Source organism: Phocoena phocoena, chromosome 1 (assembly GCF_963924675.1).
Source record: "Phocoena phocoena chromosome 1, mPhoPho1.1, whole genome shotgun sequence".
Classification (NCBI taxonomy): Eukaryota; Metazoa; Chordata; class Mammalia; order Artiodactyla; family Phocoenidae; genus Phocoena; species Phocoena phocoena.
Genome location: NC_089219.1, coordinates 99288991 through 99313890, shown reverse-complemented (window position 1 = coordinate 99313890; position 24900 = coordinate 99288991). Strand labels below are relative to the sequence as shown.

General features: G+C 37.1%; 1 protein-coding gene and 1 pseudogene across 1 annotated transcript in view; one reads left to right on the top strand and one right to left on the bottom strand.

The window, feature by feature from the left end:
* The window catches only part of CTTNBP2NL (CTTNBP2 N-terminal like), a 52622-nt gene extending 39225 nt beyond the window's left edge, over positions 1-13397 (bottom strand). The window contains exons 1-2 of the mRNA XM_065890601.1: positions 13272-13397; positions 10056-10163 (exon numbers count right to left, since the gene is read on the bottom strand). Of these exons, the coding sequence (XP_065746673.1) occupies positions 10056-10154 (99 nt within the window). The 5' untranslated portion in view covers positions 10155-10163; positions 13272-13397. The remainder of the gene's footprint in view (positions 1-10055; positions 10164-13271) is intronic.
* Positions 864-1478, top strand: LOC136135420 (small kinetochore-associated protein-like; annotated as a pseudogene).
* Positions 13398-24900: the final 11503 nt, after the last annotated feature.

Here is a 24900-nt window from a genome sequence, read left to right as displayed (position 1 = left end):
GTTTTTTTCTAAATATACTTTCACATAAAACCATATAGACTGCAGCAACTCTCCTCAATAAAAAGGTGTCCTGAGATTAATAAATTCAATAAAAGAAACCAATGTTGAATTCTTTTTATTCAAAAGCACAAGAGAAATAAAAGTATTTCTACCTATTCTTCAATAACTGGCTCTGGAGCTGCATTCAGATATAGGGGATGTCAGTAATAAATACAGCCTCCTTTAAAATAAATTTTCTTCCTGTGGTCCAAATTAACACTGAGAAAAATAATGTTTTCTGGGAAATAATAAAGGAATAGTGCATTTTGATGTCTATTTCCTGACTATTGATATGATATACTAAAACACAATTTAAATGATTTAACTTAAAAAGATAATAGTTAAGCTTGTTTCAAATAGATAAACTGCTTTTGTTACTCCTAGGAAAGAGGTAATAATATTCTGTCAGAAGGTGAAAAAAATGTACATGTTGTTTTCCTTCTCTGGAAAAATTATTTATCATAAGAAGCCAATAAACTATCAAAACGATTAAAGTCAAAGGATAAAAGTTGCTTTAAAGGAGAGCAGTTCATTAAAGCAGCAGAGGTTTTTTTTCAGGTTTCTCTTTTGGAAATATTTATGATTTTTACTTTACAATTAACTTTTGCCACTGGGAAAATAATTTAATTACTAAACTCTACTCCACAAAATTATAAAGTTAGAGAATTCTAGTTTCTAAAAAGCTGTAGAACAAAGCTGAAAAAGTTACTCCACATCAATGTACTTGATCTAAGAGAAGGTCAATAAGAAAGGGGATGAAGTCCTTTTTCAGACAATATTTCAGAAAAACAGCAAGGACATAGAAACCAATTAAGTTCTCAGATGAGGCCTGAGGGCAGAAGCAGCAGGTGCCTAGGCCCCAGCAGTGCCACCTCATTATGATGACCAGAGTGGTTAAGACAGTGTACACCCTGCAGCCCTCCTCTGTGCTATCAGCAGTGGCCTGCCCACAAATGCACAAACGTGAGCCACTTCTAAGAACCTTTTTCCTGTTAAGTCCAAAGAACCTCATTCAAGAGGTTCAGATTAACGATGTTACAAAAATCATCAAGCCAAGACGAGAGAATGGGCAGGTTAAAGCTACAGACACTGGCACCAGGAAGAGCTACAAACTATTGAGTAAACTGAAATCACAGGAAGAGCTCAAGGATAAGAACCAGCTCTTAGAGGCCATCAACAAGCAGTTGCACCAAAAGTTGACTGAAACTCAGGGAGAGCTAAAGGACCTGACCTAAAAGGTGGAGCTGCTGGGGAAGTTTCAGGACAACTGTTTGGCAGTTTTGGAGAGCAAGGGCCTCAACCCAGGATAGGTCTTAAAGCTAAAGCTGAAGATGAAAGAAGAAAGGGCCCAGTTCCTGCAACAACAGACCTTATGTAACAGTAAAGTAAATGATTTTACAACAGCGCTTGAGGAAATGGAGCAGCTATTAGAAATGTGATAGAAAGCAGGTGGCCACATGGCTCCCTCTTGGGGATAAACTCTCAGAGGAAGCCCCTTAGGACATCTGCTTCTTGGTCATGATCTTCTAGGACTCACCATTCCCAGAATGAAAACAGTTTCTGCTGTAGGATTAAGGACAGTTTATGCTAGAATGGCAGTTCCTCCTTTAAGCAAGCATTCCCAGTCTTCAGATTGGCCAGCTATCCTGAACCTCACAGTACATAATTGAGGCCTAAGAAGAGAGGGGGCCTGGAAGCTTGGATCAACCTTCTGTGCAACAAAGCAGCACAGGATTAGAATCAGGAGACTAAATCAGCCACAGCCAGAGAATCCGAAAGGTCACATTCAGATGTGCAGGAAGAAACAGTGGAGCACAGGTGCTCCACGGGAGATATCACTGAGGAGCCCTGCAGTCCCCCCGTAACTTGGAACACATTCTGTCCCATCCTGGTTGGGCTCTATAACCTCACTGTAAATTTATGAACTTGAAGTTACCTGAAATGGCTTAATAAATGGGGTGAAGGTATAAATATTAATAACACCTATGAAACAATACACCTTGGAGATTTTAATCTTAAAAAAAAAATTAAGTTCTCAATAAATACAGGAAAAGCACATGACAAAATCTAATATCCATTCCTGATAAAACTCTCAGCAAACTAGGAATAGAAGGACATTTCCTCAAACTGATAAAGAACATCTATGAAAACCTACAGCCAGCATATTTAATGATGAAAGACTGAGTGTTTCCTCCCTAAGATCAGGAATAAGACAAAGATATCCACGTTACTTCTACTTGACATTGTACTAGAGGTTCTAGCCAATGCAATAAGGCAAGAAAAAGAAATGAAAGGCAATCAGATGAGAAAGAAATAAGTAAAATTGTCTTTATTTGCAAACATGATTGTAGAAAATTCAATGAAGTTTATAAAAAAGCTATTAGAACTAATAAGTGAGATTAGGAAGGTTGCAGGATAAAGGATCAATATACAAATTCAATTTCATGTCTGTATAACAGCAATAAACAATCAGAAATTTACATTTAAAACAATGCCATTTATAATAATCATAAAAATATGAAATAGTGATAAATCTGACTTTAAACTGATGTTAAAGACCTATACAATCAGAACTATAAAGCACTGCTGAGAGATCTAAGTAAATGGAGAGAAGTAACCATGTTCATGGATCAGCAAATACAATATTGTTAAGATGTGAATTTTCTCCAAACTGATCTATAGAATCAATGCAATTCCAATTAAAATTTGAATAGGAGTTTTAGAAAAACTGATAAGCTGATTCTAAAATTTATATGGAAATGCCAAGAACCATGAATAACCAAAACAACTTTCAAAAAGAACACAAGTTGGAGGATTAACACTACCTAATTTTAAGACTTTCATAAAAGGCCACAGTAATCAAGACAATGTAGTATGGGCATCAAGGTAGACAAATAGAGCAATGAAACAGAACAGGGTGTCCAGAAATAAACCCCAAAATATACAGAAAATGGATTGTGACAAATGTGCCAAGGCCATCTACAGAGGAAGGACAGTCTTTTTAACAAATGGGGCTAGAACAACTGAATATCCATACGCAAAAAAATTTTTATTTGATCCATATATTGTACCATATAACAAAATTAACTGAAGTTGTATCACAGACCCAAGTGTAAAACTTAAAACTATAAAATTATAGAAATATAGGAGAAAACCTTTCTGACCTTGGTTTAGGCAAAGATTTCTTATATGACACTAAATCTTAGTTATGTGATACTAAAAGCAAAATCCATAAAAGAAACATTGATAAATTAGACTTCATCAAAATGAAAAATTTATGCTCTTCAAAAGATACAATTAAGAGTATGAAATGACAAGCCACAGACCGGGAGAAAATATTTGCAAGGCGTATTAAAGTACCTGAATCCAGATATATAAGGAATGCTCAAAACTCAGTAATGAGAAAACAGCTCAATTTAAAAAATGGACAGAAGATCTGAACAAATATTTTATGAGGAAAACAACACAGATGGCAAATAATCACATGGAAAGATGCTCAACATCATTAGTCAATAGGGAAATGCAAACTAAAACTGCAATGAGATATTACATACCTATTAGAACGCTAAAATTAAAATGACTGGCCACATCAAGTGTTGGTAAAGATGTGGAGCAAATGGAACTCTTATACATGCTGGTGGGATGTAAATGGTAAAACTACTTTAGAAAACAGTTTGGCAGTTTCCTAAAAAGTTAAACATATTCCATTCCATTTCTAGGTATTCATCCAAAAGAAACAAAAGCACATGTCCATACAAAGCCTTATATATGAATGTTCACAGCAGCTTTATTTGCAATAGTCCAGGACTGGAAACAATGTAAATGTGCACTAACAGATGAACAGACAAAACAAACTGTGGTACATACATACAATGGACGCTACTTGGTAATAAAAGGAATGAATTATCAATACAACATCAACATGGATCTCAAGATAATTATGCTGAGTCAAAGAACCGGGCCGCCCCCCAAAAAAGGTTACATTCTGTATGATTCTACTTACATAAAATTCCAGAGAATGTAAACTAATCTCTAGAGGATTAGTGGTTTTGGGGTGGGGGTGTGTGTGTGGGGAAGGTTAGCTAAAGGGGTTGCAAAGGGGCACAAGGAAAATTTGAGGGGTGTTGGATATGTGTACTATCTTTTTTTTTGTTTTTTTTTTGTGGTACGCGGGCCTCTCACTGTTGTGGCCTCCCTCTCCCGTTGTGGAGCACAGGCTCCGGACACACCGGCTCAGCGGCCGTGGCTCATGGGCCCAGCTGCTCCACGGCATGTGGGATCTTCCTGGACCGGGGCACGAACCCGTGTCCTCTGCATCGGCAGGCGGACTCTCAACCACTGCGCCACCAGGGAAGCCCCATGTGTACTATCTTGATTGTAGTAATGGTTTCATGTGGGATATGTATATCAAAACATCAATTTGTATACATTAGATATATGCAGCTTATTGTATGTCAATTTTACCTCAATAAAGTGAAATAAAAAAACCAAAATATAACAAATATGTCAAATCGAGCAATAGAGAAGCAAAGAAATCAATGGAAAAAAAAATCAATTTGAAAAGTTTCCAGTGTCTGTATTTCCTGTTTTCATTATAAAGAGAGAGAGAAGGGAATGCAGTATGACATCTGTTCCATGCCCCACAGTACACCCATAACCCTTGCCAGCTGTCTCAAAATACATGCTTTTGGTTGTGAGAGTGGGGATGGATCAACTCAAAACCATCAATTCCCATAAGAAAAACAAGCTACAGTGCAAGCCCTTCTGATAACAAAGATTTAATTTAAAATGCTCATCTTTCTTATGAAGGACAGCATATTATCAGTACATCTTGCTTTATGGAATATACCTTTGTTCCTAAATGGAAGAACTTTAAAACTTATGTTCTAATAATAATAACTAACAGTAAATGAGCAATGAGTATGTCGATTAGCGTGTGCTATCTCATTTAATTCTTGTGATAACCGTACCATTCTACCATATAGCTTAACCCGGTAAGTAACTGGTCTATGATCACACAGCAATTAAATGGCAGAGCTCAAACCTAGGTATGTCTGATATGAAAGCTCATGCTCTTAACAGCTACACTTAACTGAATGTTCTAGTTGATAGTTTTGTAGAGTGCCTAGTAATTATCTTTATGCTTCTTTTTTGAAAAGCTAGGATTTCATGTATGCACATTACTCAGAGAGTAGGAATAAAAAGTATCAGCAATTCCAACTATATAAAACACATAAAAACTGGCCCCAAATGGCCACTGATTAATTCCCTTCTAAAACATGTTTCATAGTAAAGGCTATGAATGTAAATCTAAAAATGCCATAATTCAATTCCCTAAATAAAGTTCTACTTGCTTCTTAATATCCCAGTTCTTATCCATGCAGAAACTGGACTCCTTTCAGTTATAAGCTTATGTTCAGGTGATGTTTATTAAAGATTTAAACTACCTACTCCAATCCTAAAAGCTCTTCCTAAAAACATCTATCAAAATGGGATCATTTTTTTTGGTCAAAGAATTGTTAGGTCCAGGCTTATGGGTGACAAAGAATGCTTCAACTTTGAGTACATTTAAGTATATTTATGGATCTTTTCTTTTTTTTAATGCAAACACACTTGACAAGCTTACTAGTATAGGACAATGCATGTTTTTTGCTAAATTCAATTTTACTTTTCTCATCTCAGACCAGCCTTTATAATAATCTGCTTCCATAATAAGCACAAGGCCATGACCAAAAGCAGATGTCAGATTCAACCTACAGTGAACTTGTATTTTTCTTGAGCCACAGCACCTTCCATAACTTTTGTTTGTTCTATATTTTTGGCACTGCCACAAGATCCTTATAATCATTATTATTTTAAGAATATTTTTGGCAAACGTAAATCATTTATTGTTAACACAGGCACATATGTAACATTTAGATTTTTATTTTTAATTCTGGCTGTTTAAAAAACTCACAGTAGTTAAATATTACAGTCTCATACTCTAAATATATTTCTAACTTTGTCCTGTCTACAACATTTTTGTCTGTAAATTTTCTTGCCTGGGGAATTCTCCAATGGCCTTTGGCCAAAACCAACAAAGTTATATCCTAGACGTTAAAAGAGTTATACCTGTTTTATGACTGAGGTATCAGTGGAAAGGAATTCAAGACTCTTTTAGCTAATTCTATGTGAAAGTTGTAATACTTTACCATTTATTATTGCAGAAGCAATTTAAAGAATGCTTTAAAATAAAATGATACTAATACAGGGTAGATTCTACTTAGTCATAGCTAAGTGTAGTCTGCATCAGATCTGACACATGCAGATATAATATCCCCAATGTGGAAGACTCAAACTATTTAATCTGACTTTTTATTGGCAGTCAAATCTATTTCCCAAATTTAAAAAATTAAGGTTCCCTCATCTTCTTCTAGAGAATTCAGACCCTGCTGGGAAGCTTTTCCTAGATTTTCTTAGAATTAATGAACCGGGCCTCTCTTGCTGAACTGTGTGGTTCCACCCCAAACTCCCCTGGACAGTTCATGAGCAATGTAATCTGTTTTCACTGTCGAAGGGATTCCCATAGTGTTCTCATTCATGAACATAAAGTGGTCAGGTCAAAGGGAGAGACTTTCATGAAGTTTTCTCTGATGTAATCCCTCCTAAAATAGAAAATCACTTTATATAAAGTTCAATTAGGACCAAATACTGTATAAATGGCCTCTGTAACAATTAGACTTCAAATACAGAAGAGGCTGAATATTACATTATTTTCTATTGACTTCTCTGGCTCTATGCCAAACGTGTCTAGGCTGCAACAGAAGAGTGAGGAGGCTCACTCTTCTGTAAAATTTTGGGGAGAAAAAGAATTATGGGGGCTCTACAAGGGTGTAGTTGCAATCTGAAACTTTGCAGACATTTTGGAAAATGAATGAAGCTCTTTTACAATTATAACTTTATAGGTAGGATTTACTTACAAATTACAGGAACTTTTATAATACATCCTTATATAAATCTAACCCTTGCCAATGTGACCTACTATTTATTTAACAGCAACAGTGAACCATATGGTTTTGTTCAGAGATGCAAGATTAAAGAACAGATTTTATGTCCAAGAAAAATCTCTTTTAAAGGTAAGGAGAAAAAAGATAAGCTTTTTTTACTTAAACATAAAGGAAAAACCAATCAAAGCTATTTAGGACAAAGACCAAAACCTTTTCAATCAACTAAGCATGAATTAAGAAAGAATACTAAAAGGAAGAAAATTAGTGAGCTGTCATATTAGTCCAAGAAGAGCAAGTGTTTGTTGCTAAGCAAGAGCTATATAGAAAGAATGCAGTGAAATCTTGACATACTACAGAACCAAAAACAAACAAAAAAACCCAAGCCAAAACAAAAACCTACTCCACAAATAAAACAATTTCATTTTAACTTTAAGAATCTGGTATGGCAGTTGCTTTTCTCAAAGGACTGAAACAATTTTGACCCCCAGCTGCTACTTATTTTATCTAACAATAGACTATTTAAAGATGTATTACTTCTGGTGAAGCTATTCATTTCACCTAAACTGCCTATAGTTTAAGCCTCAGAAGAGAACTTGAACTTTACCACTTATAGGCTGTATGCACAGACTAAATACAACACTTGTGCCTGATTCTGAATGGTATCTTATATCAAAATGCTCTCTTAATTATAGCTCTTGCTTCTGAAGCTGCTCTTTCAACTTGTCAGAAGCTGCCTAAAGTAACTAAAATTGGATTCACGCAGAAAAAAAATTTTTTTAGGAAAACATATGCAACAAGCACCTTAGCATCTGCTAACATTAAAACCAGAAGGCAGTCTGTTTAAGCACACATAAGGCAGGCTGTAAAATTTAATAGTTCACAACATTCATTTTGAAATATTATGGCAATCTTTTAAAACAATGGCATATATTTCATCTGCTCAACAACTATTTATTGAGCATCTATATGCTCAATAAAACAAACATAAAGCTCCACAGGTTTGTATCATTTCTAAAGCTAAAAAGCAAAGAGAAAAATAAGGTCATCCTCTAATTTTTCTGTTAGAGGCAGCCATTCCCCAACCCCTACCCCAATTATGAGAGGGTTGAGGCCCAGAAGTTTTTGTATAAGTCAACTGCAATATTTACAGGAAACTTCTTCCTGGAGTCCCAGTGTAAACAGGGACAGATCCTCAGGTGAGGCTATTTATTTAACACACGCTGCCAAGCTATTGTAGTTTTCTAAAATCGGATTGCTATTTATAATAATGCTGCTCCTGGAAAATGCTTTCTGAGCTCTAAAAGGACACGAACAATGCACTTTCTAGTTCAGCCTAGGCAGTGGAACTCTTCCAGGTCTAGGCTGATAATTCCTGTGGAGAGGAGAGCCAGAGGTCTCAGATGAGAAGAAGGGAAGGAAGTAGGAAAAACAACAGGCATTAGGAGTGAGGATTAGGAATGAACTCAAACTTTCCTCAACCCTTCTTTTTCTTTTCTCTTGATCGATCAGATAAACATGTGAAAATAAATGGGAGGGTGTCCTGGGTTTAATCAGGTTAGGACTACTGGTAATAGTGGGATGGGGTTATGAGAAATAGAATAGTTTTCAGGGACGTACAGGGAAAGGATGAGAAATCCCCAATAGTGACAAAAGGGGAAGACCGGTGGATGTGGCAGAAATGAGTCACCAAGCAGAGGGAACATTTTTATGTAATATATGTTGGCAAGGGAGTCATTGAAAAGTCAGGCACTGTTGAGGGCACACTAGAGACATCAATTCAAATGATTAGCTACTACTGACTGTTCCTTGGATATGGGGTACATGATATGTACTGAGAAAATATAAATAAAGGGAGAAGAAGAAATGAATCCTACACTGTTGGAGTATTTGTAATGCCATGCAAATTATAATGTTACACAGAAATACTAGTTGTTAATCATTTCTTTTTAATACAGACAAGGAAGCTTTGTTTCAGACAGACTGAATGACTTTACCAAGGTCACACAGTCATGCTCAGTGGCACGACAGGCAAAGACTCGGGCAATGAACTTTATCACGTGACTAGACATGTGTCAAAGCCATAAACAGATGATCCCCAGGGACACCATGCAAAACAAGACTGAAGTAAGTGGGAAAAGGAAAATAAGTCAGACTCTACCCCCATACCAGAAGGGAACTGCCTCATGCACTGCAGAGAAATGAAACCACTGGAAATCACTTATCACACATTACAAAGCTCCAAGGGAAAACAAAAAAGCAATAGTTTTCGGCAGAGACTATGCTTTCTTCAGCATGCCCAAGTCTCATCTTCTTTGGCCATTTCTCCTCACCTATGGGGGTATCATTTTCCTACTACTCACACAGATAGCCTTAAGCTCTTTTCTTCCCCTCTCCAAACCTGATTTCAAGACAGATTGGGAAACATCCTTACCAAGGTGTAAAAGATTCAAGACCCTTTAAAGGAGTTATGCCCTCTTGATCTTTTTTTTTTTTTATGTAGACTTTTTTAGAGTAGTTTTGGGTTCACAGCAAAATTGAGTGGAAAGTAGAGTTGTCATCTACCACCCCCCAGCCCCGTGTATTTTAACAGATATCAAATACTGAAAAAAAAGTAAGGATTTATAATCTGGGATGTAGGGAATCTATTCACGGTCTTAATGGGGTCCTTGATCTATCAGATATTATATCCTGAATTATGGTATATGCGTGTATATAGATTTTTTAGGAAACAGGTCTCATCAAGTTCTCAAGGGGTTGGCATTCAGAAACAGCTAACGCTACTAAGCTAAAGAATGAAGTTCAAAGTCTAGACATCAGGTAGAGAGACTAAAGGAACTATGTGGAGGCAGAAAGGCTTCATCAGTGTCCCAAAATCATACCATACAGGTGGCTGCTATAGCAAGTATTGATATATATACCCAGGCCCCTCAACTTCAACTGGGGCTATAGAAATATCCTAGTTAACCAATGATATGGCTTTCAAATATATGATGACCACTCTCTCTCTCTCTCTTTTTTTTTTAAACATACCTTTAAAGCTTCTATAACAAGGTCCCTTGCTTCAAGCTCTCCTTCAAGAATACTGAATAGTGTTAGGAGTTCTGGCTTGCTGAGTTTTTCCAGATTCATCCTGAAAGCCTAAAACAAGGACAATAATCAGACAATCTTCAGAAGACAGAGTTAATTTGATACTATTAAAGAAAAAATAAAGTGAGACAGATAAGAAAAGAGCAACAATTAGAGTAGAAAATACTTTAAGAAAGGAAATGGTTATAATTAAATGGAAAAATAAGAACTTTCTGAGTTAATCATAAACTGAGCAGTAACAGAAAATAAAATTCATTTTAATTATTGATTTCATCACCATTCACAAAGATCAAATTTTTATCATTTTTCCTCCAGGCATATATACAAACATCCTAGAAGGTCTCAGAAAAAATTAATCACTAATTTTGTTCACTAGAAGTTCAGGTAAAATTTTGTTACAATGAATACTATTTCAATGAAAAATTGTTTGACCACGAAAAGATATCCCAGTTTTAGATAACTAAATTCCAAAACTGTATATAAAACATTGTGGGATCCCTCTGAAACTGGCTGAAATGAATTTGAGCAAAGATAATGTTTGGTGGGAGTATGGGAGAAATTTTTCTTTTAAATTGTCTACTTTCACAGAGAACATCTATCACAATATTTATATTTCATATAGTAAAATAAGACTTAAATGCAACCATGTACAAATGTACTTTTAAATGACTGCTTAAAATACATTGTTTAAACATCTTAATTGGCCAGGCTACTATAAACTGAATTTATTTGACTTAACAAGTTCACATTTCTATGAAATCTTGCATCTTTTAAAATATGTTAAATGGCAAATTACATGGCACAAACTCAGTCCTTTCCATAAGATTAATTTCTCACAAACCACACATAGATAGAAGCTAGACGGTGTACAATCTTGGAAGGATCTTCTGACCATTGTGTATGGTAAGATACATTTCATAACTTCTAAAGTACAGCAAGTACTATTTTCCCTCTCTCACTCTTTACTTCTAAATTGCCACTCTCATATAGTTTTTTTTTTTTTTTAAAGTGAATCACAACATGACTAGTTCACACACCCTCCAGCAACTCCCAACTCCTATGAGCACATTAAATTTTAGGAGGCACACAAAAGAGGCATTGATTCCTTCCAGAGCTACTGCCTTTAAGCAAATGAGAGCGTGTAGAAAATGCATACTTCACTGTGTTGTTAGATGTTGCTCCAGAACACACTGTACAAATCTTTTGCCACATGGTAAAACATGTTTAATGTAACTTCAGCTCTAACTGCTAACTTTCTAACTGGTGAGGGTCAGCGACTAGTAAGCGATTCTCACATTCTCACTTCAGTATTAGAGAGCGCTCACAACAGTTACTTTAAAAATAAGAGCTAGGGCTTCCCTGGTGGCGCAGTGGTTGAGAGTCCGCCTGCCGATGCAGGGGACACGGGTTCGTGCCCCGGTCCGGGAGGATTCCACGTGCCGCGGAGCGGCTGGGCCCGTGAGCCGTGGCTGCTGGGCCTGCGCGTCCGGAGCCTGTGCTCCGCAGCGGGAGAGGCCACAGTAGTGAGAGGCCCGCGTACCGCAAAAAAAAAAAAAAAAAAAAAAATAAGAGCTAAAAAAAAATTAAAAAAACAACAAACCTAATAAAGCTACACTTAACGTAAGATGGTATGCTGGAAAAAACACATGGCTTTGCAGTCAGATAGATGCCAGGTCAACATCTTCCTAGTTGTGTGACTGGGCAAGTTTTCTGATTCTCAGTTTTCTTACCTGTGAAAGTGAAATGATGATATCTAACTCATAGGACTGTTGTAAAGATTGAGTTAATAAATATAAAACATCTTGCCAAGTTCCTGATAGAAGCTGATCAATGGTTTAATTATTAAGAACTACTATCCTCTCTCACTTTCCAAAAGAATTCCAAGAAAGGCATTACCAACATTGGGGGCAGCCAAGATCAATTACTTCAGAAATAAGTGACTTTGGCTGCCCTTCTGTAGTTGGGAACCACAAATGAAGAAGGATGATAGCATCCTGGAGTGAATAATGATGAGGAATTTAAACTACCATTTGAGTCACACTGGTTTCTTAGATGAAATCCTTCCCCCAATTCCTGATGGTTTCATGTTTTCATCTCTCTCAAGGAGATCATAAGGCAGAGAAAAAATCCTATCATTTTATTCCTTTTTTCACCCCTCCCCTGATATTAAGCAGAATAATGGGCACTTGGTAAAGGTGCTCCATAAATACCAACTGCACTGAGTAAATCAACTAGGAATAGAGCTAAAAATGATAGTGTTTACACATATTACTTTTTTTTCCTTCAGTATCTTTATACTCCTTAAATATTCTCATTTAGAAATCTAAAAACTGTGGCTTAAAGATGCAGTGTGATATAATAAAATATAATAGGCCGGGAGTGAAGAGTATAGAATTTTAGTCTCAGCTCTGCTACTAAACAGCTATATGGCTTTGAGAAAAAAAAATTACCTAGTTGCTCTGGCATTGAGTTTCCTCACAGGTAAAATAAAACAGACTAGATAGTCTCTAAAGTCCTTCATGGTTCCATTCTAAGCTTTCATGAGTGAAAATCAAGAATTACTTGTTAGAGAAATCAATTAAATCAAAATTACAGGTAAATATACAAAGAACTAAAACAGATTGTACCTAAATCACAGTTTTTGATCTGTTGTGATAAATATACATCCTCATAAAAGAGTGAAATTGAAACAATCTTAAGTCACTTTAATTATAAAACAGTCTAGCCTAGGCAAGAAAAAATTCTATTCTTTGTCAATGGCATAAAGATCAATATTCATGTTACCTCTACACTTGTAAATAACTTCTGCACACAAATTTTAATATCTGGAACATTTTGCTAATGTATCAACTTATTTAGCTTGGTGTCTACATGAAATAAATACAAATACAACACAGGAGGGAAAAAAAGGGCCACAGCTGTGTAATTCAAACCCAAGAGGTCTGTTTTCGCATATTCCTATAACCATTCTTTATAAATATTAGAATTTAGTTCTTTGCTGTCCTTTACATTTGAATCTAATTTTAACACACAACACATTGCAGAACTTTTTGTCTGAAATATAAATGAACGATAGTAAAACTGTATTATGTTTTAGTATGGCACTGATATTCCTGGGGGTGGTATGAGGGTGGGGATGGGGATGGGGGTGATACTGACCTGATAACTGGCAGTCACACTTTAGTCCTCAAGTATAAATTCTTAAGGTTTTCTTCAGTTAAAATTTGGGAAAATGGACAAATATATTTAAAATGTCATCAGCATGGTGGAAAAATGTCCAATGCTGCAAAATAATAAGAAATTTATTGTCTATGTGACCATACTATAAACAATTGGTAAATCCCAAGAATGTCAGCTGTCATTATAGCTGATGAAGCCTGACAGCTGTTGGTTGATACAGACAAGAAAGAAGAAAATAGCCACTTCTTCAAGTTGAAGCTGAGTGACATAGGAAAAAATATCAGGAATCTGACTTCCCTTTTGCAATCATAATTAGGGAAGGTGAGGTCTTTCAAAATCTTTTCACTGTCATTTCAAGGACTATTTTATGAATGTCACCAGAAGAAACTGACTTTCTCTCCCTGAATTGATAAAAGCCTATTTGCTTGAAACACCATGACTTATGCACAATGCACTCAGATAAAAAAAAAAAAAACACAATTACAACTGAACTTTTCAAACTGCCAAATTTGTGTAAGGAAAATTCTCATCCCCTCATCTCTTGCCAATCAATAAACAAACAAATCAATCTGTCACCACCTCAACTTTGTAAGGCTTATTACTCATCCCAGATTCTACTTTTTCCCATTTATTTTCAAATATTAAATGTTGAATTATATGTAATTTTTGGTTTATGTTTTTCTAATAGTGTATTAGACCCTGCAAACTAAAAAAAAAGATAGGCCCTAATTTTTATTTGATAAAACATAAATTTTGTCTTGTATTTAAGGTATTTAAAGTACCAAGTCCATTCGACTCCAATTTCTGCCAATATATAAATTATATGGTCTAAGATTTTCAGAAAAAGGCTGTTTCTAACTCCATATTCATTATCAGAAATATGACTGCCAGATTTCTGGCATGTCATATTGTAGTCTACAGACTCATTCTCCACTTATTTTCTAAATGAGCTGTTACTTGTCATTGTCCATTAAGTAACTGTGAAAGACAAGATCGTTTCAACCAGATGCTCAGCTCACTCCTTCCGGCAGAATCTCTCCAAGACCCAACTTTCCTTAGAGTTTAGATGTAGATATTTCTGCCTAAGGAATGCTACAGTCTATAAATTTGAAATAAAAACCACCTGTGGACAAGTTGTCTGTATATGTTATCATACACTGTGGTACAGCTAGCTGTAGCTATATTAAACTTTAAAGTTTTCTCAATTAAAAAAATATATAAACATATATAATAAAAAGTTACACATATTTTAATACCCTGGAAAACTGAGCCTATTTATAGACTAAGTATAAAACTTGTTTTTAAGTTATTAATAAATGATTTACATGCTACTTCCCACCAAGACAGGGCCAACAGCCAGGAGAGCATGAATCTCTGTTTTTTTTCAAATTACATTTATTTATTTATTTATTTATTTATTTATTTATTTATTTATTTATGGCTGCATTGGTCTTCGTTGCTGTGCGGGTTTTCTCTAGTTGCGGCCAGCGGGGGCTACTCTTCGTTGTGATGCGCGGGCTTCTCATCGCGGGCGGTGGCTTCTCTTGTGGAGCTCGGGCTCTAGGCGTGCGGGCTTCAGTAGTTGTGGCGTGTGAGCTCAGTAGTTGTGGCTCACGGGATCTGGAGGGCAGGCTCGGTAGCTGTGGCGCACGGGCTTAGTTGCTCCGTGGCATGTGGGATCTTCCCGGACCAGGGCTTGAACCCGTGTCCCACTGCACCACCAGGGAAGTCCATGAATCTCTTCTGTATGAACTTCCACGTGCCAACAGCCACTAGAATTATGGGTATCGAGGAGGACACTGGCTCTGCACCTCCTGAACAACAGTGCTCATTTTGCCACGGGGGTATGCTGCTCTGACTTGGGCTCTGTTCATTTTATTCTAGCCTTTTCCCTTGACCCCAACATCCACTCATTCTGGTTCTGGTTGTGCCTCTTCCTTCTTGAGGAAGTCTCAGCTTTTGCTCTGGAACTCATTCTTTGATAGCAGGCATTGTTGCCTTTTTACCACATGGAGATTGGGTGGCAGAAAAAGAAACACCCCAGTTTCTACAGCTATGTAAGGAGTAAGGCAGGGCAGGGTGGAGTACACGTAGATGTTTGTCTATCTAGTATCTGGGTTTGTGTATGTCTTTATGTGGAACTGAAGACTTTATTTCTGTGTGGTCGGTGATGTGGGACAGGAAAGAGAAAAAACATTTTTAAGGTGAATCTCAGATATTTTTGAACATAGAAGCACCTCAAAAAAACCTACATAAATCTTTTTTTAAAAATCCATTTGGCTAGCACCAAAAAAAAAAAAAAAAAAAAAAAAGAAAACAGTTATTTTACCCAGGAGACCACTCTTGCAAAACTGGATAAAAATCACTTCTTTACTATATACTCAGATATCAGATTAAAGAAATTTATACTTGGGCTACAACTGACTAAGATTCAGGCCATTCAGTAAGTTTTTAGTATCGGTGATAAGGTATTAGCACGGATGTAAAGCAAACTTGCTCCAATTATGTAAAGACTGTTTCCAGTACATATAAACAAAACCAAAATTTGGGAGGCCAGTTAATCCTAAAAATTCAAAGAGTCAACACTGACATACAAAGTGGCTGTTTTGACAGCTTTCCATTAGATAATGTACTTCCTTAAAAATCCAGTATACATGAAATTTAAAAAAATAAACACGTCACATTTATAAATACCAAATCTAAAATGGACAAAAGTGCACAGCTATTTTTAAAAAAATGTATCCAAAGCAACCTCCTATCTGAGGGCGGAAGGTGTTGACACATTACCTTGACTATCTCAAGATTTAAGCCTTCCCACCCTCTGGCATTTTTGGTTTTTCATAAAGGTTATTTATGCGTTTGGGGGTAAGAGAGTGACAACATTCCAAATTGTACCTCTCATTCCACTTTTGGCATTTTAGGATTAGGTTAGTAAAGAAAAACATGTCAATATATTATCAGAAAATAAATTTTCTGATCACGAAAGCAGATCTTTTGTACGTTTACTAAAGAGAGCTGTTTCTGCTATTATTATTTACAGATTCTAAAACCAAGACAGAAAAACAAACCTTTTTACTGAATTCTACAATACTATGCAATAAAAGCTTTACTACAAATGTCAAATCAATCTTCTTTCAGTTGAAGGTAAAAGATATTATCTGAGTATTTGTATTCTTATGTGTCTATGTGTTATAACGTGTTATGGGCTAAATTGTGTCCTCTAACCCCAAAATTATACATTGAAGTCCTAATCCCCAGTACCCCCATAATGTGACTGTATTTGAAGACAGGGTCTTTAAAGAGGTAATTAAGTGAAAAATGAGGTCATGGGGGATTTCCCTGGTGGCGCAGTGGTTAAGAATCCACCTGCCAATGCAAGGGACACGGGACGAGTCCTGGTCTGGGAAGATCCCACATGCTGCGGAGCAACTAAGCCCGTGCGCCACAACTACTGAGCCTGTGCTCTAGAGCCTGCGAGCCACAACTACTGAAGCCCAACAACTAGAGCCTGTGCTTCACAACACAAGAAGCCACCACAATGAGAAGCCCGCGCACCGCAACGAAGAGTAGCCCCCACTTGCTGCAACTAGAGAAAGCCCGCGTGCAGCAATGAAGACCCAATGCAGCCACAAATTAATTAATTAATTAATTTTTAAAAAATGAGGTCATGGGATTCCCTGGTGGTCCAGTGGTTAAGACTCTGCGCTTCCACTGTGGGGGGGCATGGGTTCGATCCCTGGTCAGGGAACTAAGATTCTGCATGCTGTGTGGTGCAGCCAAAAAAACAAAGAAAGAAAAAAAAGAGGTCATTAGGGTAGTCCCTAATCTAATATGCCTGGTGTCCTTATAAGAAGAGAAAGTTGGACAAAAACGCAGGACAGGGAGAGACCATGTGAAGACACAGGGAGAAGATGGTCATTTAACAAGCCAAAGAGAGAGGCCTCAGAAGAAACCAATCCTGCTGACACATTGATTTCTGACTTCTAGCCTCCAGGATTGTGAGAAAATAAATTTCTGTTGTTTAAGCCACCCAGTCTGTGGCACTTGTTATGGCAGCTCTAGCAAACTAATACAACATGCTAATAGTTTACTACTTTTAAAGACTATTACAGCAACTAGATCAAAGCCTTCCCCTTACCATGAGAGTGCCTGAACAAAGAATGCCCTGCTTTGTCTTATCAGTCTGCTTTTTCCAGCAACACTATGTATAGGATTATATAAAACAGAATGGTTTTGAAACAGTTTTGGAGATTGTAAATTTCAGGATCCTGAAATATAATATGAATAATGCACTTACAAAGAAATTACAACAGTGCTAAAGGATTGAGGTGCTTGTTTATCCAATACTGTCAATATGGATTTTGAAGGAGGCCTCAAGAAACCAGCTCTGTAATAAAGCTGATTATTCTTTAAGATCAATACTTAAAATGCTTTCAGTACTCTACTCAAAGCTGATTCTAGGATACCAGATATTCTAGATTTATACTTAGTACAGAAATTAGTAATATAATCGAACTTACCAATGTTAATCACCACTTCCTCAGAGTTTTATTTTTATTTGATTATTTTTTTCCTCAGAGTTTTCTAGAGTAGTTTTCTAAGAAGAATTCAAGCCTTAATAGCAATAATAAAAAAGATACACACTTTTTGAGCTAAACATAAACATGTTCCAGGCAGTGTTCTAAGTACTTGACATGTATTAATTCCGTCCTTACAACCTTAGGTGATAGATGCTATAACCATTATCAACAAGTTCATCATCATCATCCCCATTTTATACAGATGGGAAAACTGAGGTACAAAGGCTAAATAACTTAAAGTCTCACATCTAGTATGTGGCAGAAATAGAATTTGAACCTAAGTAATTTGATTCCAGAGGCTTCCTTAGAAACCACTGCTACTTGGTAACCACTGTTTCCATCAGATTTTCCCATTTTATCAGCTAAAATGTGATTCACAGAGCTGGAAGGGACCTCAGAAATAATCTAATTTAGCACTCTCATTTTACAGATGAAAACTGAGGCCAGGGTTGTTAAGTGAATTACTGAAGATTATAGTTAAATAGTAAAATTATTAAGATCCAGTCTAATCCACTTTCTGGGACACCATGATGGATATCAGGGTTTTGTTTTGTTTGTTTTAAGCCTCATACATCTCTAGTGTATCTGTGTGTGTGTGTGAATGTCCGTCTCTCTTACTATGTGTGTACATCTGTTTCTATCATTGTCTCTTCTACATGTTGCCAACAACATTTATATGCATCCTGAAGAAAGGGAGGAAGTGGCCTCATGCCCATAAACAAGCATTCAAACATCTCTCCCCCAAAATGAGGACATCTGGCACAACGCTATTAAAAACAGGTCTGTCTACCTAGATATCCGTTTACACCTTTTCAAGTATTCTCATCTGAGACAAGACCAAACCAGAAGAGCTACATTAGTTAAGCTACTGGAATGTACGTTAATGAAAATGAAGAATAGTTTTTACATTAACACATTTTTTCATTAAAATTAAAAATATGTCTTCTAATATCAGAAAATTACCAGCAGTATTTACCATCTCAGGTATATGTGTCAGTGGCTTTATTTATTTCAATGAAATTATAACATGATTTCATTGAAATACGTATATCTGTCTATATCATCTATCTGTCCATCATTCCCCTAAATTTCTGCTTTTCTGAAATAATGTCACCGTGATTTGTAAAATACCACAATGAGGGAATAATATGTAGATTGATTTTATTTCCAGTAAAATGATTCATGGGACTCAATTCTACAGGCAGCCTGGAATACAAGAACCCTTCAAATATTCAACCTTAATGTTGGATGAAGTCGCTGACTCCATCAGGATTTCAAACCAGGAAGAAACAGAGCACATGGTGTGCAGGATGAACTGTAATACAGTCAAGGTATCTGTGTTTTAGCTATGCCCATAACCTGACTCTCCCTGAGCTGTAAAAAAATCTCACAAAACCTGTAACAGAATATTGTAACTGATGATGATGTTTTGCCTTTTAACTTCTGTCTTCTAAATCAGACCACTGATTTTTTAAAAAGTTTAACAATTTGATATCACTTGAAAATGACCAACAGACCTAGCAATTGTTTTTGCTCCAAGGTTTTTTGGGGACAGTAACTCTTCTGGGAGGCAGTGTGTTGCAGTGGAAAGTGCTTGGACTTTGGAGCCCTACAGACCTAAGTTTGCATCCTGGCTCTACCACTTCATACTTCCTTGATCCATGTAACCTTTGAGCTTTCAGTTCTTCATCTATAAAATGCGGATGACAATACATACTCTAACAGGATACTGAATGGTTTAAACGAGTTAGTGACTGGTCAGTTCTCTCATTTCTCATCCCTGGAGAGCATATATTTGGTTTCATCTGTAAGGATAATGAAGTCTTCCTTTTTCCAATGAGTTCTCACTTTCTACCACTCATGTGTCTAATTTAGAAATCAAAACAAGTTTACTGCTTCTAACCTGGTAGGTTGATCTGCTCCAAGAAGGAGATGGCCTGGCCAGTTCCTGGGAAAGGCAGCTTAGGAACACACACAACACTTATTCAGGCCAATGGTTATCTGCACACTACTTGGGAAAGAAAAAGGACAATCTTCTGCCTAGAGTGGCTTTTTGTGACTTTAGGATATAAGTGAAAAGACTGCTCTTGCTTCCACTGAATTTCTACAGCTTTTAATCAAGTTACAATTTTAACTCATAATACTGATAAACGCGTTTTCGAAAAATATCACAGCTATTTTGAAATCATATTAAATGCATAATGGATATGTATCTTACTCATAACCCATTCTATTACACCAATTCATCTATCTACATAGCTGTCTTTTGTCTCATAAGATTCTGCTCTTCTAGACAAATACTCTGTCTTATTCAGCTTGATAAACTTAGCACCCAGCAGTCTCTGGTTCAAAGGGGTAATCAAAACATGCTGGCCGGAAAGAAATGTACAGTGCGGTACCTTGAATTCCAGTGTACAAAACTGGACTTTATCTTCTGGGAAATAAGAAGCCACTAAACATTTTTAACTAGGTGAATCTCACAATAAAAATAGAGTTTCAGGAAGGTTAAAGCTTGACATACAGAGTTGATTTGACTGAAGAGAAACTGGAAGCAGAAAAAGCAGTTGGGAGAAAACTTTAACAGTGCAGGTATGAGGTTAAAGTGTGTGAACTAGGAATGGTGGCAGTAAGAATAGGAAAAAAAAAAAAAAAGACCGATGCAAGAGACTTTATAAAGAATGTATAGTAACTTGGTACTGGTTTTTTTAAGGAGGTAAGAGGGGAAATAATCCCAGATCAGCTGAGGTTTCTAAGGCTGGGTGACTATAATGATGATGCCATTAACAGAAACAGGGATGTTAGAAAAGGAACGGGTTTTGGGGGGGAAATAATGACTGTGATGCGAGACATGCTGAATGAGAAGTAACTAGACCCCCAAGAAGAACATGTTCAGACTCAGTGAGTGTGGTGAAGGCTAAAGGTTCAGAAGCAGAGAAGTCTTTAGGGGTGGAGCCTTTTCCAAAAATTTCTTCCGTGTGTTCAATTTAAGAAACAAGAGGCAATAAGAAGAAGCTGATACACAGGACTAGACCAGATCTTGTTTGTACCGTCAAATATTAAACCAGTTAAGAACCAGATTGTTTCTGTTCTCACTCCTGTTCAACCCACTACAATAGAAAGGACTACTCAGCAGAAACCAAGGAATGGGGAACACCTTCCTTCAAAAACCCCCAAACTTAGTGCTCCTTTTTTCTACAACTTACCCGTCAGTTCATTCTCCTCTCTGCTATAATTTATAGATCTTATTTCTAATTAAAACAACCCATCCCTGCTTGCTTCTCCCTCTGCACTCCTTCCTCCCTGGCTCACCTTTCTAGGCGAGCAGACCCAGAGAACACTGCAGCCTCTCCTTCCCCAGCAGCTCTGTACAAAGGATCCATGCAGATGCTCGCAAGGCTCAGGGTCAGGAATCTTTTTTGTCTGTAAACCCCGTCGTCCTGTGCTCTCCTATTTTCCTTCCTAGCTTCTATTTGAACTCAGTAACAGTTAAGGATTATATTCTTTAAACTCAGTAACAATTAAGGATTACATTCTTTGTGGCTCCAAAAGGCAGAAACGATTCATTTAGCAGCAAAGCACACATTTAGAGTGGAAGCTCTGGCTTTGGGCCTGAAATACAGAGTTTGGAAATAGTCGGAAGGGAGAAACCATATTACTACATCCTTTACTTCGATGCCTGCTTGTAGTCCTGTTTTCCTCAGCCCACAAACCCCTGTCCTCCACTCCCCCACCTCCACTCTTAACTTCCCTATCCATAGTTTCTTCTCACCCATTTAAGTTGTTCTTATGCTTGCTCCTTACTTTGGGGGTAGTAGAAGAGTTGTTCAAAAGGCAAAAATCACTGTCAATCAAAATTACCATTGAAAATCCCTTAAATCTCACAGAAGGTACAACCCTGCACCATAATCACGGTATCCACGAAACCATTTATATGACACTGAGGGTGACGGTACTTACGACACTGTGGAGTGAAACAACTGACAATTCAGAGAGAAGACATCAGATGGTTGAATCCCTTGCCTTTCCTTTTCCAGGGCCAAAAAGTTTAAGGAAGATAAGGTACATGACAAAATTATGAAACACACATGACCGTAAGACACATGGGCTGCCCTAAAAACTCTTCTGTCGGATGTCTGAGATCATGACATATACAAGCTTTGTTTCCCTCTAATTAGGAAGCTTAGCTATATATTCAAATATTTAAAACAAAACCAACCAATAACTAAACTCAGACACTAATTCTTCACATTTGTTTAAATGCTAAAGGAGTAAAAGAATATCTAAGATTAAATTCTTTAATTCACATGCAAAGTGCTAATAATAATGGCCATAATACCTACCAATTACTGAGTGCTTCCTATATGTCATGTTCATTTAATCTTTAAAAAAAAATCTCTGAAAGTCATTTTTAAGTCACAGCTGAGGAAACTGAGATATGGTGAAAATAAAAAACTGCCATTTCCCTGGGTCATACAGCAAAAGAGCAGGGATTTGAACTCAGGTCTGCCTTTAAAGTCTGTGCTGTAAATCAGCACACTTTAGAGCCTCACCATAAATAAGCCACGTTCTCACTGAAATGCTTTGAACTAAAACTAGGAAGATTTGATTTTTAGTTATTATCAGCAAACATCCAGGAAATAAGAAAAAATGGCCTTTAGTAACAGGCTGACAAGCTATTCCTGGGGTCAACCACCACAGACTGGACAAACTTCCTCTAGAAATAAATCTCTGCTTCTTGTATCATGCCACTCAACACCAATTCAGTGGCCTAAAAATCCTTGTATCAGATGTCTGAGATCATGACATATACAAGCTTTGTTTTCCCCTACTTAGGCATCTTAGCTATATATTGAAATATTTAAAATAAAACCAACCAATAACTAAAAATCAGACACTAATTCTTCACCTTTGTTTAAATGCTAAAGAGGAAGAATATTTAATATTAAATTCTTTATGGACCGTTTATACTAACAAGATGTGCCACATCTTATCAGTAAATTATCTTTCTAGTCTACCCGAAGGGGTCAGCTTCAAACTAAGTTCAACAAACGCTCATGAAGTCAAACTATATACTAGGCATTGTGAAAGGTACAAAGATGAAACAAAACATATTAATACCTCTCTCAAAGAATTTATAATTTAATGAGGCAGATTACAAATATACCTTAAAAAAAATCTCTGCATACAAATGTTTTTCTTCATCTGACATAATCAAACAGGTGCTGAAAAAGTTAAAGGAAAGATTTCCAAGACCCAAATGTGTATCAAACAGATCCTGCGTATTGTGCCAAGTAATCAAAGAGCATTATTTGCTTTTTCCTCTCTGCTCATTTAAGGCCCTGGCAATCACCACAACTTTGGTTTCCTTAGTCTCTTACCTCAGTTTATTTTCTGTTCTCTGCTCATGTAATAAGATATATCTTTTTGGGAATTCCTGTTCTGCTTTTAGTTCTTTTCTGCTGCTATTGCTAGGGGCCCTTATCCACCTATCGCAGTACACTTTGTGTTTGCTGGAGAGACCCTCCACAGTTTCTTCTTTGTGCCTTTTTATCGGAGATCTGGAAACAATCACTGAGCAGATCTGTGAGCACTGAGACTGGCTCTGAAAACTTCAAACCTAACTATTCAAAATTAATTACCTTCAGAAAGTCTACCTTCAGAGACTCTAATCAGGAAGGTAAAAGACAGCTGTTATAATTGCCCCCATGATTCCAACTCCTTGCATCCCATGGTTATTATCTTTGGCTATAAATAACAGTAGTAAGACAGGCTTCAGACCGAAAGCAAAAGAAACAATGCTAAAAAAAATATGGCAAATTTAATATATGAAAGTGCTAGCAATAGATGATTACTAGGGATTCAATGGCATTAACATTAGGCCAAAAGCATCAATATTTTGCACCTGCTGAAATGAAGGCCTTTTTAGCACACTATAGGGACACTCTCTGGTAGTCACATGTGTGTGAATAGCTGGAGTTTACCTTGCTTTTATTTATCCTTATCGCTGAGATTTAAAATGTGCTTTTAATTTTCATCCCCTGAATTTTGGTAGATGATAGTGGTCTTGTAAAACCAATCAACAACATCATATATATATATATATATACACATATATATGTATATATATATATATCAGTTTCACCTGGAGGGAAAAACCCACCATAAAATAGGGGCTAGAGAGTAACCAAACGCCACCGGACCAGATTAATCATAAACCTAGACCACTGAACCTGAATTTTCTTCAAACACTTCCTGCCTTTTGTTTCAACAGAACTATACCTTCCAGGTTAACTGCAGTCTCCCTGAGCAACAGACCAGCCCACCCGAGACTAGGAGATACTCATTCCTAATCTAAAGCTCTTTATTTACTTATCTGTACTGTTTCACTTGAAAGCAGGCTGTTATTCACTGACAGTCCAACAATATACACTGCATTCCTACCCACACAAGACCAACTCTGTAGATATCCAACACGCCCACCTCACTATGAAATACCAAAGGGTGGTTTTTCATCCAGTTTTCAGGGAAGAAACAGGGTGGAAAGCAAAAATGAAACGCAACTCAAACCTAAAAAACCCCTTAGGGGTTGGGTTCTCCCTCAAGGAATAAAGGTACAAAGGGGGGCGGGGAAGGTTACTATTTCTCCTTCCTCCAGAGACTAAAAAGATCCCGAAACAGGTGAGCCCTCGATGCCCCACAGGAGAAAAGAGGATCCTAGGGGCTTCAGGCGGAAGGCTGAGGATCAGAGAATGGGGGATGGGAAGAACCCAAGTGGGGGAAGGCCGTTTCGTCCGTGGAGCTGCCAGTCTAGGTCGGGTCTCTGATTTTTGCATCGCCCCATCTCTGTTTTTTTTTTTTTGAAAACACTGATTTTTATCTTACGGATGAAACTAGCTCTGGTCCCACCCTAGCGAGCAGGACAGGTGTAGGAAGGGATGTCTGGCCTCCCGGGGGCGGCCAGACAAGCGGGGGTGGGGACAGCAGTCTACAGAATGGGAACCCGTACGCCTTCTCCGAAGGTTGAGGGG